Source organism: Pezoporus wallicus, unplaced genomic scaffold (genome assembly GCF_028554395.1).
Source record: "Pezoporus wallicus isolate ANWC-B61680 ecotype Strahan unplaced genomic scaffold, APGP_CSIRO_Pwel_v1 scaffold_3294, whole genome shotgun sequence".
Lineage (NCBI taxonomy): Eukaryota > Metazoa > Chordata > Aves > Psittaciformes > Psittacidae > Pezoporus > Pezoporus wallicus.
In genome coordinates this window covers 7,009,293-7,023,019 of record NW_026635478.1, presented here as the reverse complement: position 1 = coordinate 7,023,019, position 13,727 = coordinate 7,009,293, and the positions used below count along the sequence as shown (strand labels likewise).

The 13,727-nt window shown below is 42.9% G+C and overlaps 1 protein-coding gene across 1 annotated transcript; it reads left to right on the top strand.

Annotated features, from left to right (window-relative positions):
- Nucleotides 1-299: 299 nt before the first annotated feature.
- On the top strand, nucleotides 300-13,523 carry BCL2L14 (BCL2 like 14). The gene is made up of 6 exons (XM_057426562.1): nucleotides 300-546; nucleotides 6,178-6,612; nucleotides 9,122-9,253; nucleotides 10,138-10,205; nucleotides 11,209-11,481; nucleotides 12,222-13,523. Exons 2-6 carry the CDS (start codon nucleotides 6,186-6,188, stop codon nucleotides 12,261-12,263), a joined length of 942 nt encoding a protein of 313 aa, XP_057282545.1. The 5' UTR covers nucleotides 300-546; nucleotides 6,178-6,185; the 3' UTR covers nucleotides 12,264-13,523.
- Nucleotides 13,524-13,727: the final 204 nt, after the last annotated feature.

The following is a 13,727-nucleotide window of genomic DNA, read 5'->3' as shown; positions in this document are numbered from 1 at the left end:
AAAAAAGATGTAATGATGTATGATAAAAATGTAGACTGGTTTATGGTTGCTGATTGAAGAAGAGGTGTAACTGTTTTCGAAACACTTTTAAAAAAAACCCTCCTGTATCAAAACGATGATTTGATTCAACTTGTACCGTGGAATAAAAAGAAAAAGAGACAGACAAATTTGACATTTGGCAAGAAGCCCTAAAGAGCTGTAGATTTTTATCCCCTTGCTAGTGTGCTGCTGAGAAGTCACGTGCAGGAGGGGCCGGCCCTCCCCTTTCTGCTTTTTATAAGACATGTTTGAACGTTGTTCTCATAAGGAAGTACACGGGGCACTTCTTTATTGGAAGTGCAGTGCCCTTCTTAGTGTAAGCTTAGGAACACATGTTTTGATGAAAGATTGAAAATATTAAATAAAAGAAGGGAACGTGAGTTTTCTGAAGGGAAGTGCTGTGCTTGCAAGGCTGGCTCTAGCAAGACAAGTCTAGCCTCTGGAAGAGGAGGAGAAAGAATTGAGATCAGCGGGCACAAAGGGTTGCTGGTGCAATAGACCTGTAAGGTAATAAAACCCCCTTTCTTCTTTGAACTTGGTTTCTCTTGTATAATGTTTGGTTGTCTATAGTGCAGTACAAGACTCAGAATCTTCGTTGTATATGGATTAAATGGCTATATCTGTCACTGTAAATTAGGTACCAACGTATTTTCAGGTTTAGCTTTAGTATGAAAACCAAAAGGAACTGCCCAGGATCTTTTAGAGCTGCCATACAAGCTCTGCTGTTGTTGGCTGGATGGTTTTGAAAGAAGAGTTTCACATATCTAGCCAAGGAGAGCAAAGGCTTTTTCTGCTAACCAGACTGCAGTTAGTTGTGGAAGGTTGAATTTAAAATGTGGTACCACCCCAATGTATTCATGCAGGCTTAAATCCTTACCTCCTTGTTCTTACATTGGTTTGGCCCAGTTCTAGCTAGGTCACCTCTTGCTGGTACGATGCCTTCATTTGCAACTGAAGGAAACTCTAATCCAAGCAAGAAAATGGTGGAGATGATTCAGCAGGTAACATACACCCCTGAAATCATCAGTAAGCAGATGTCTTGTTCCCTTTTTGCTCCCAGATCTTTGCTGCACTGTGATTCCTGATGTCTACTGGAGGTCATAACTACATGCCTCACCATTCCTGCTGGTGCTGAAAGCCAAGTAGTTCATCACTTGCCTTCTAGAGGCTGAGTCTTTGGCAGCCTTTCAGCTTTGAATACAGGAAATACTTCTGGACAGATGAAGCCTAGCAACTTCTCTTCTGAAAGACATGTATAAGTGTAGACCTTCTCATATAGCATGTGTTGTACCTATTGCACAACAGGGCGCACGAAAAATCTGTTGCCACTAGGGATGTTTTCCTTGGCCTCATAGTGCAGCTCTGCCTTCATGACTTGTGTTGTGTCCTGTTTTGTTAAGATTAAATAAGGAGCACATAATCCTTCAGTTTGCAAGTTGCTGTTGTCCATCCTAGAGGCAACTGTGGCACCACGTGGTGAGGTCCTTTCTGGTGGGCTTGTATGTAAAACCAGCTTTCCACGGCATCTGTACAGTTTTAAACTGTTCAGCCTGTCTTGCACAGACAATATCTCTTTGACACGTTTTTTGTGAGAACAATTGACTCAGTATGTACAGGATATTTCTTCAGCACAGTGTGTTGCTTACATACTAACAAACTCTGGAGACTTGTGGTTGTTCTGCTTTTCTCCCCAAGGACTACCAGTAGGTTAGGGTCATGAACCCAGAGGGAAGTATCTAGCTTGAAGAGCTGTGAGAGGAATTGGCCTTTGCTTCACTTTGCGTAGGAATCTCCACTTACATATACCTCAATCTACTCCTCTGTATGTGAGAGCAGAGCTGAAGGGAAAGACTCACACCTGGGATGAGTCAGTAAGGTAAACAGTGGTGCTTTTATTAGTGCCTTTCTCCAGAGTGCCTCAAAAATAAAGAGTTTTATTTAGAACTTGTGTCCTAGGTAAGAAACCACATTTCTGTCTCTGCTGGTTGAGAGGGAAGCACCAGATCTGACCTGAATAGCTTGGACTAACAAACCAAGGATTGTTAGTTAGGCTGAGAAGAAACATCCTCAAGTTTCACCAAGGGAGGTTTAGATTGGATATTAGCAAAAATTTCTTCACCTAAAGGGTTATCAAGCACTGGAAGAGGCTGCCTAGAGAAGCGGCTGAGCCACCATCCCTGCCAGTAATTAAAAGACTTATAGATGTGTTGCTTAGGGACATGGCTTAGTGAGGGACTTGGCAGCACTGGGTTAATGGTTGGACTCAATGATCTTGAAGATCTATACCAACTTAAATCGTTCTATGATTTTATGATGATTCTATGATCATTTCCCAGGCACCTCTTTCACTTCTTTTTTCTGCCTCTTCTATTCAGCCTGACATTTCCTCTGCTTGGACAAGGCCCTAAGCCTTTTGGAAGTAAATGTCCATGAGGCAGGAGAATGAACCTTCCTGTGGAAGAAATAGTAGTAGAGCTTGTCTGTGCTCTGTAGTCACCTGAGGAGGAAGGATGGGAGGCGTGCCGGCAGGGTTAGAAGGAGAAGATGGGCTGAATGCAGCACCCAAGCTTGGGCTCAGGCAGAGTCTGTGGTGAGCATGGTCCAAGAGGACTTGTAGGGCTAGCCACAATGGTGGCTTGCATCTATACGTACAACTATACATTAATAAATAACACCAATACAACAGTCAAGAAATGGCACAGCCAGGTTACCACTTGGTCCAGTTTTGCCAAACACGGGCCTATAGCTGGACGCCATCCAAATCAACAGTTATTTCATCTATACTTGAACCTCCAGGCTATGCCTCACAGTAACAAAGATTAAACAGTGATGTTCCTAGTTTAGCTCTTTTTTATGGTTTTCTTTCTGTATCCTGCCCACTCAGGCTCATATAAATACACTTCTCAAGCTTTTAGTTGGCTATCATTACAATTGGCCCAGGGTGCTCTTACAGTGGAGGGGTATTTTTGTGGAATTTACTTTAGTCAGTATTGGCTCTCAGAGAGTCCACAAGAAGGCAGGTTTTGTTGGTCATGCTGCCCACAGAAGTCCATTTGTGCTTTTGCCAAATTTCTCTGTTATGGCAGATAATTCTTGAAGTGAATGGAGGGCTGCAGCTAAATGTACCACCATGAACACTGGCAGTTCAGTTTCCATTTTCTGGGAAATGGTATATGGATGTGACATTTGACAATGGGAGGAAAAGGTCTGGAGGAGAGTAAAGAGGAAGGGTGTAACATTGGTCCCTCAGAGCCTGAAAGCTCCAGAAGATAAATAATTTAGACCAGAGCTTCTAAGTAGACAGAATGAGATCGTGCTGCTATTCTCCATAATCTGATGCTCCAAGTTTCTTTTAATCATCCTAGAAATAGTATGCAGATTTGGGTTTTAGCAGGACTTCCAAGTACTGTCAAACTGAATCAATGCTTGCATTCAAAATCCTTCTTTATAGAGACTCATTCCTGAGAGTTTGTGCAGAGCAAGTGCTGTTTCTGCAAAAGTCCTGACTCCTCTCTGGCCCATACCAGACAGGATATTGGAAAAATAATATGGTTATAGTATGAAGAAGTAAGTCTAAAGAGAGTCATAAGTCACCAACTAAGATTTCAAACTTTAAAATGAACTGAAAAACAAGTTAGCTACTGGAAGTTTCCTTTATAAATGCTCACCAGCATGTGGTGATACCTCCTTTTCTTGCTGTCTGTAAGTAATGGTATAAATCAGCTATAAGCTGTGACCCTTTGTTCTCTTTTTGTGCTTCTCCAGCCTTGTTGTATACACAGGGGTGAGATTCCTTACCGAGACGTCAGTGCTCGAGAAAGTCTGGATAAGGAAGCTCCTATTCCACATTTTTACCAACATAATTCGTTTCATTTCTCAGAGGTTCCCCTCCAGAGCGAGGTGCAGGCTTTGCTGTACAGCTGCATCTGAAGTGCCAGTGCTTATTTGATGTTACATACTAGCATGCTGTAATAATACCCTACCTCCTGCTATCGGTCTGCACTTAGCCTCATTTAGGAGACCAACCTTTGAACCCTTGTTTGATTTCTATCTGTACAGCCACGTTTGGTAGGGCTGTTTTTAACACGTAAGTAATAGCCCAGTGTACAGGGCTGTAAGTGAGTTTTCAATGCTACTACTCTAAGTCCTCTCACTGGAATAAATTTTTATATTATTTTATATAATTGCTTTATAATTTTTATGTCTAGTTATGGTACATATAGCTTATCATATATTGCTATACATTTTTAAATTAGTAAAAAATTAGAATACATGAATGTTAGAACATTTTAGATCTATAAAGAAGACCCATGGTGGGGAAGACTATGCTGTTTTAAGTAGCATTGGTTTCTGATGTGAAGGGCAAGCTTAGATCTTTTCAATGAGGAACTTAAGTTTGAATAAAGTATTAAATAATGAAAAAGAATGGCACAGCCTTTAAAATTTTCTCTCTATTTCTGGACAAACTTCAAACTGAAATAAATGCCTGGTCTGGTTCCCAGGGCAAAGGGAAGTGCCTGTTCCAGGGCTCATTGACTAGCTGAATGGATTTGCTGTAGCCTTGTTTTCTGTGTAGTGGAGACACGGAGAAACACAGTTCATCTTTAAATGCCCTTTAAGCTGCTCTGGTTTACACTGGAAGATGGCCTCAAACAATCATGGGGCAAGGAAAGGGTCTTATCTTTGCTCCCCTGCATCCTGACGGTGGTCCGCACATCAGCACTCCCTTCCTAGGCACAGCAAGGAAGAAGAAGCAACCTGGTGCCTGTCTTGCATCATTTTGTTTCTCCTTTGTTTTCTCTGTATTTTTAGCTCCCACTTCTTTTTCTCGGTTTGTTTCTTGTAACAGTCTCTTGCTCACTTTTTCCTGCTGGGCTTTTAGTTTCCCTTGCAGGTTCATTAGAGCTGCCTGCCTGAATGCTGTGAGAAGACGCAAAGCTCCTGCTGACCCTTTGATTATCTCAAGGCAGCAACTAGCAAGAGAAGGGAAACTTGTACCCACACCTTCAGCCTTCAAATTGCTCTGCCATGTCCAGCAAACAGGGATGCACCTTTTGAGCAAGAGGTCTCAGTGCGGTACTGCGCCCTTCACAGGACACGGCTTGTGCTGAAGCCCAGGAAGCTGTTTGAAGACAACATAGTTGCTTGGGTGTCACTGGGACAAATTCTCATCCAAGCATAGTGAGATATTTTGCCACACGACGTTAAGTATAGGTATCTAAGCAGTAAATTGCAGCACACTCCCAGCAGAAAACTGAGCAAGCTGGTACCCAGGCTTGCACTGGGAAGAAAATTTCACAGAGCCTGTTGCCATGTGTTTGAGACTTGGGATGGTGATGTGTCAACAGCTTAACATGAGCACTGTGGCTTGATGGGCTACAATGTGTAGGGAAATAGGAAGATGATAAAATGCATGTAGGTGCTGTGGGATTGTGTGTTTGTTTGGATAGGAACAAGTCACCTTAGAGAAGTTCCACCACACCCTCCACTGCACACAATCACACATGCAAAACTGTTGGCTCAGGTGCCTTAAAGGAAAAGGACAGTTGAGAACATTATAATAGGTAAATAGCATAATTTCCCGTAATATTTGGGCTAGTTGTTATTTGCTTTCCTACTAGGAGCCCTCAGGGCTCAAATTTGTCAAAGTTTCCTCCGAAAGCACAATTCTCATATATTTAGATGCTTGCTCATTTGAAAGCACAGTTCTCATGTATTTAGATGCTTGCTTATTTGAGACATGGTATAGGCTTTTCCTTTGCAGTGCTTTGATGAATCTTTTCTCTTTCCATCACAATAATCAGTTAGCATTGTTACAGGTTTTCCTCTTTTCATGTACTGCACCCCAACCACTAAATACTCCTCATCTTCCCTGTTTAAGCAACCAAATACAGTTAGATACGTAATGTAGCAGATCTCTTGCTCCCGTTCTTTGATGGCCTTTGATACCTACCTGAGGTATTTCTCAGTAATCAAATTCTTTTTCTAGAGAAGACTGCTTCTCTGGCTCCTGGGTACTGCAATACTCTTCACATCACTGAGGTTTATAAGGTGGAAGGTTCTGTAGAAATGTCAAGTACTGGTTGGATTCATGAAAAGCAGGCTGTTCCCTAAGCCATTAAAATTATGTTCCTGCAGGAACCAAGATGTCTTCGCCAAATGTTGTCAGTATGGAAGAAATACTGCTGGAAGATGATGAACGAGACAGCATAGAATACAAGATCCTACTGGCCTATGCCCAACAGCGGTTGTCTGTCAGTAAATATGGGAAACTTCTGGAAAACGAGGCTAACGCGCAGAAACCATCATCCTCAATCAGGAGACAAGGAAAGACTGACCATCGAAGAGATACAGACAGATCAAGCCTGATAGCATTTTTTCAGGGTCCTGTAATACAACTACAAGGTAAAACTCAACAGAAAACCAAATATTTGCCAGGACATCGTCTACGTTTTCCCTGCAGCAGTGCAGAGCCCCCAGCGTTGTCACTGCAGGGAGGTCACATAGCACGTTTCTCCCATTCTGAGAATCAATCCAAGATCCTTCCACAAGGGGATTCCCAGCATCAGACAAGTATGTCTTAGTTCTTTCCTTGTGCTGTTTGTCTTTAAATCTCTCTCTCAATAGCTTTAAAGGCTGATGGCCTGCGGGAAGACACATTTTTGTCACCTCTTATGCTAGCTCTATCGATTTCCAGTTAGGAAGGTAGATTGCCAGATCTTCAGTTGTGCTTGCGAACACAAGATTCATGCTCGTGAATGGTTTTTCTGTTTTCCATTGTATAGTGGCAACTATCATATAAATTGCACAGGTTGGGACTCCTCCCCAGCCCGCCCCAAGCATCAGCTTTTTCTTTCCATATCTGCTAAGAAAGAAGAAACACTTCCACACTAAAATCAAGGAAGAAAAGTTGTTTGAAGGCCTGTTTAAGGAGCTTTACCATGTAGTAAATGTTCCACATTGGAGACAGAAGTTCTAGATTCTGCTTGAAACTCTGGTGCCAAGCAGTTGGCAGTGACTAGCCTCAAGCACAGAGCAGCCCGTGTCTCTGGGCCTCCTCTTATAACCCCATCATGTATCTTAAATGGAGAAAGTCTTCCAAAGTTGTCTAAGTCTCCTTTGTGCTTTGCTGTTACATTCTCTGACCCTGCCCTCCCGTGTGTTGGAAGACATGGTAGGAGACTGTAATCCATCTGATATCCAGGGATCCTATCCATGTAAACATCTTGTACCCCAGCCCCCAAAGCCAGCTCCACATCAGGTACTGCACTACAGGCAATGGGATTTTACCTTTTCTGCTCTGGATAATAATTTATGCCTTAACTTGTCATACAAGTCTGAGAGAGGAGGATGAGGTATCCCCATGAAGTTGCCATATACAGTATATGATAGGTTGCCATATTGTTTTTATATACATAAGGCTTAATTTGTCCCATCTTGATACTATTGGTGTCACAGTGATTGCTCTCTCCTTTCAGTGCATTTAAATCTAGTTCTAAAAATCATCATTGACTTCTCTAGCCTAATGACCCATCCCTGACTAGTTTAACTGTCCTGGGCCAGCTTCTGCCTACCAAACCTGTAACTCTCCCTACTACCAAATCCAGCCCTGTGTCGCAAGAAAGGGTCCCTTCCTCAGGCCAGTGCCTTTTTCTAGGGTGAAATAACTATAACTTCACATTGTTCGGTTTGGACATATGTCTACATCCAGATATCTGGTTCTATGTCCATTTTATTTTCACATTGCCAAGGAAAGCACTTTTGAGTTTGAATGCAATCACTTGATGGCTCTGCAATACATCACCATGTTCCCTGCAGCATGGGTGGTAGCATGGCCTTGAGGTAAAAGCTTCCCATGCTGGGTGTGAACCTCCCTGGGGATCCTGCTTGGCTCCAAATCAGGACTTTACCAGCCCTTCAGCAGGTTGCAGGACCAATTACTAAAGAATTATTATTTATCACTTATACTGCTAGCAATTGCACTTGAAGCTTGGGCAGGCCACACTGGAGCAAATGGGGGTGTTTGGGTGACTAGCTGTCTAAATTGAAGGCCTGTTCAATCTAAAAGCAATTGCCTGATCTTAGGTTTCCAAAGTCATGAGCAGCCCGATCCCCTTCCTAGAAGTCTAGCAGTTCCCAGACAAGCTCTGCAGGCAGACACAGGGTTGGAAGCGTCTTGGGTTGATTCACCGGCCTTGAAATGTTGTTTTTATTGGCTGCATTAACCTGTGCTGCCCTCACAATAAACCCTACGTGTGTTATGGGTCAGGCCACCGCTGAACTTTGTCTTGACGGCTTTTCTGGTTGTGCAGGAGCTGCCATTTGGCAGTGGTGGTGGAGAGATTGCGCTCTGCATCCCGGTGAGGTGAACTGGGAGGAGGAGCACCTTTTAGGTGAAACAAACTTTGCAACAGCTCCTCCTGCTCTCTTTGCTGTAGCAGGATCCCTGCTGGAGTGCTCTCACAGAGTGATGCCTTCAGCTGGTGAGGGTCCTGAACAGGATCACTACGCAAGGTGGATAAAGCCAGTCTGGTTGCTGACTTCTCCCAGTATTCATGCCTGCTTAATACAACAATGTCAAGGGCACAAAAAGCTTTTGTGCCAGAGGTGCCTCTGAAGTGAAGTCAGTTTCTCTTTTGCTCAGGGTTAGCCTGTGAGAACAAGGGAAGAGCTTTGAAATACAGTGTCTTTTCTGAAACTGGACCTATAGATGAACTAATCATGGCAAATACAACTGAAGCTTAAGATTCACAGTCCTGTGGAGCAGTACTCTCACATTTCTTAATACATAGTGTGCTTCTGGCTTGCAAGGAGGCATGCTAGTGAGCAACACACACTTGCTTCTGCATGGCCTCTGTATAGCTAGCTGCTGCTCAGATACTAGATTGTAGTAGAGGGATTGTACTGCATCTCTTGAAATTATTACCAGCTCATCTCAAGCAATAGCAAAGCCCCAGGAAATTTATCTCTTGGTATCCTCTGGGCACTTCCACCTCAGAAGGCATGTAAACAAGTAAATCACTGAATTAGTTCTTGGAAACACTAATTGCATTCTCTATTTTCCAACCTCCTTCCCAATCAGGTGAAACAGCAGATGTAAACCACATTGCAGACAAACTCGCCAAGCTTGTTACTTCCAGATCCCAGGAACCTCCTTCAGATGTGTCATCCAAGATAAGTGATCTTACTGATGGAAGTGAGAGCGAGGAACGTGGTAAGGGTGAAGAGTTTTGAGCTCACACATAGTACATCAGGTTGGGACTGCACACTGGGGCATTTTTCTAGACATGGTGAAGCACTGGGCACTTCTGTGGCAAGAGGCTTTGAAGAAGAAAGTTTGCTCTGCGGCCCACATTTCTGCTCTTGCAATTAAAGAGAGCATCCTTAGAAATGAGAAAAAGAAGAGGAAGGCAGTAACCTAAGGTGACAGAGCAGTGGTAGGATTGGCAGGGCTGGGGACAGAGTAATACCCCAGGGCTCTAAGGCCAAAGACCGGTAATTGGAGCAATAATATCTTGATCAATCCCTCTTTGGTGACAGGACAGCCCCGCTCTAAAATCTCTGTTAAAACTCTGCACTGCTTGTCTTCCATGATGTCTGCAGAGATTTAATTTTAATGCAAGCTTCCTAGGGATTTCTGGTTACAAGAGGGATCCTGCCATACTTGCATTTTCTTTAATCTGGCAAACCCAGAGTTTGCCTAATGAGTTGCAGAAGGTGTAATTGGAATAACAAAGGTTTTTTTCCCCCCATTGATTTTAAGTCAATTTTCATGGGTTTCTGCTAGCTACTCTTTTGTTCTGCCTTATTATCAGACATACCTCAAAGCCCAAAGGGCTGCCAGTGGGATATTAAAGCCCCTGCTCTTTCCCAGATTCTTAACTGGAACAAAACATCAGGCAGATGGAGAAATAGTATTGCTTACTCCACGCAGACTAGAATAGTGAGCTTTAGCTTAAAGCCTGGTTACACAGCTGTGGATTTGCCACAGAGTAGGAGCTGTTTTCATGATTAAGTGACACAAAGGATTTTGCCATAGTTTGCTATCTGGATCCTGCTAGAAAGCTATGATATTTATGTTACTCTTTTCTTTAACAGATGAAGAACAGATAATACAAACAATAGTTTCACTGTTAAAACAATCAGGGGACCAACTAGAAGAACAGGTAACTCCTCCTGTTTTCAGGAGCTACACAGCCTGGAGTGTGAGATTACTTCTCTTGGGAGTGAATGCTTTATAACCTAGTGCTTTCTGTCTGTATGCTGAACTTCTCTTTCCACATTTGGGGTTTTCTGAAACGTTCACCATTCATCCTGAAATCTTTCTGAAGACTAGAGGATTAGCAGTGATTTCTACTAGGGTATGGGAGGAAGGCAACAGAAATGTCATGCATTTCAGAAAGGAGTCACTTGCCTTATTCCTGTTGAGTTTCATGGGATGCTGAGCACTTGCCTGACTCCAAGAAACTCTTCTGCTTGCATTATATTTGGCATACAAGTTGTTCCCCGTGAAGGGAGAGAAACTCTACAGCTTTGAAAGTTGCTGTATGGAAATAAATCTTAGGAGTACATTTTGAAAGTGCTCCCAAGAGCTATAGAAGAGACCCCGCATGAGTCCATTAGTGGGAGGGGATGTTTTCTTTTTTAAAAATGCAGGCACTTCTTCCTTTTACTCCCTTCTTTAGCTGCCCCTTCTGCTCTGTAAAGGTATACGCCAACATAGAGAATGTGCTCAGCTCCTGCAGAAGAGGGACTCCCAGATACAGTAAGAAGCATCACAAAGACTATGGTGGAGCAAAAGGAGCTCAGTATGGCAGCTGTTGCCAGCACTTCTCATAACTTGCCTTTACTGTCATCTTTCCACTGCTCCTCTATTCCCATGTCTTGTCACCTGCAGGTCTCAGTATTAGTGTCACAATTGTTCGGCTTTCTCTCTCTCTACTTTTCTCATTCAAATGCAAAAAAAAGCCTGAAGATTTTTTTCAAGGAACAAACATAGAGCCGCCTCCAGAGCCTCAAGAAGCAGCTTTGCAATGAGGTGTGCATTCACCATCACGATTAGACTGTACTGCATGTGATACCTAGAGACGCTCTTCTTTCCCAGTGAGATAGGGAAAGCAATTCAAACAAAAGTGGTTCAGTTTAACTCATGCTTATTTTAATTTTCAGGTCAAAAAGGACAGTGGCTTATATCAGCATTTTAAAAACATGTTGTCCTACACTTTCTTCGAGAGGATCACTGATTTGTTCCTGGAGGATGTCTCAGCAGATTCAACAAGTGAGCCAGAAGGCCAAGTACAGTGCAAAAAAGTTGCCTATACAATGGAAGTTGCCACAAGACTTACTGCTGTGGACAACCATCCTATGAACCTGGTCTTGGGCTTTGGTGCAAAGTACCTCAGAGAACACTTCAGGCCATGGATTCAGGACCAGGGTGGTTGGGTATGTGGTTTTCCTCCTTTGACACATGCATAGCCTAGGGCACTTCAAAGCAGCCCGCTTTCACACAACATCGGCCAGATGCAAACCAAACCAAACTGCATATTCTTTAACACAGCGTGTATTCCAGCCATGGAATTACTTGCTACAAGACATCTTATATGCTGCAAGTTTTTATTTACATAGGCCCAAAAATCGATCGGAGGCATTCATGGTGGGTTGTTAAGTATAAAACACTATTCCTGGCACACAGTCCTTCAACCACAAATAGCTGACGGCTGGGAGAAACACCAGGAAACTTCACGCTCGCCCTTAATACTGTACTGTCCCCACAAGTGTGCTGCTGGCAAGTTCCTGGGACAGCACAGCAGTTCAGCAGTTCATACAGCCTGCCCTCATGGTTTGGTAGACTTCTACTTTCCCTGTACACAAAGGCATCTGTTTATCTTCGTATCCCCCTTTCAAAGTCAGTTGTGCAAGGCACTCTGTCTTCTGCCAGCAGTAGTGCTGAGCTGCTGTCCTCCATGGATTTTCACCTGGGTTTGCTGGGGAGGCAAGATCCTAATCCTTTTGAGCTGCATGAAACGGATGGAAACATTTTCAGCAACTCCATAGCCTAGGATAGGTGGCATGTGAGGTCAGGAAATCCTACTGGCAAACCTACTGCTGACCTCAGCAAAATTGAAATAAGGATGAAGGTCCTAATTTCTTTTATAACTGCAAGTTTTCTTTGTATATTACAGGAGAAGGCTTTGACTTCACTGGATCAGGAAGAAGTAGAGTAATCATGACTGCATTCATTCTCCAGAGAGCAGGAGCCTTCAATTAAGGAACACGTAGGATCTTACCACAATCCAATGCCAGAATGATTAGTGGTTATGTATTTTTACATTTTTCATGCAAGGCTGGAATGTTGCATAGCTGATGGGTACAACTGCCCTTTCATAAAGTTGGTATTGATGTGGAAGTGTTCTTCCTATGGATATGAAGTCACCTTTAACTCCCCTGGAGTATTGAGACCCATAAGTAGTGATTTTAGATACCTTTCCCAGTAGAGGTTCTCGCTACTCTCCTACAGGTGGATGTTAAAGCGTAAACTGGAGAAAAATATCAAAGTATGCAATCAAGAACCATTGGACTGTGATCAAACATCAATCAAGTGGGACAAGTGCTGCCAGGTTTGAGTGGTTCATAGTGGTACCATCTGTTATCAGTTCTACGGTATTGATGCCATTTTATACTTCTGAAAGCAACTGAGTAGGGTTAATGAGGGCTTTTTATTCTAGTGCCCTCCCCAATCTCCCAAGAAAAGATACTTGATTACCTACTACAGGTGCTTTTAATTTGAACTGTTCTGCTTTAAACCTCTTCAAAGTATAGCACAATAGATACTGGTTTTTACAACATTATTTTGTACATTAATGTGCAAGACACAAACATTGTGAGACCTCTGTAGTCCAAGAAATTTAAAGCTTATCCTACTGTGTCAGTTTTCCTCCTTGTTCAAAAGGAGCTTGTTGCTATGTGTGATCTCAGGGATTTTCCATAAACTGACCTGGTCCTTCAGCTGCTGAAAACAAGTGATGTGGCTGGAGTTCACGAACCTGTATGTGTGGCAGTGGAAGGAATAACAGTGCATCACTGAGAGGAGACGCAGATGCCAGACAAACTATTCAAGACTTTTGAGCCTTGGTTTGTGGCCTACTGAGCTGATGACTTGGATTTCTGTCCCTGGCAAATTGCCAGTAGAAACAGAGGGAACTCTGGGCATCTGCTGAAGTTGTAAAGCCTTGGTGTTGCTTCTGTGACTTTCCAGTACCAAGAGGTAATACTTCCTCAACTGTCTCTCAGTAAGATACCCTTGCATTATGGGTACTCATTCTGCATGTACAAGTACGTTAACTGCAAAGGCTGCATGAAGAAGTTATTAACAAATGATGAATTTCAATGAAAGTGGTAAAAAGCATTTCAACCAGATGTGTAAAATATGCACTGCTATCAAAGATCAGGTATTTTTCTAATAAACCTTAAACTTTCAACTCCTGCATAGCAAACTCTGCCTCTGTTTGGACACGTATGTGTGAAACAAAAGACGGAGAAGGTGGAAGTGAGTTACCTTTGCTTCCCTTCTTCAAAAGAGTTGGGAAACATTTGATATATCTCTAGACTGTAGATCTAAGATTTTAAGAACATCCACTCTTTCTGATATCAGATGTCCCCAAAGGGGGATGATTTGTGGGGGAGAGGTA

What these genes read in the sequence shown, in the direction of transcription:
- BCL2L14 (XM_057426562.1), top strand. Translation starts at nt 6,186, where the DNA reads ATGTCTTCGCCAAATGTTGTCAGTATGGAAGAAATACTGCTGGAAGAT. An exon ending in GGATTCCCAGCATCAGACAA is followed by an intron (nt 6,613 to 9,121) that starts GTATGTCTTAGT and finishes CTTCCCAATCAG; the next exon opens with GTGAAACAGCAGATGTAAAC. An exon ending in AAGTGAGAGCGAGGAACGTG is followed by an intron (nt 9,254 to 10,137) that starts GTAAGGGTGAAG and finishes TTTCTTTAACAG; the next exon opens with ATGAAGAACAGATAATACAA.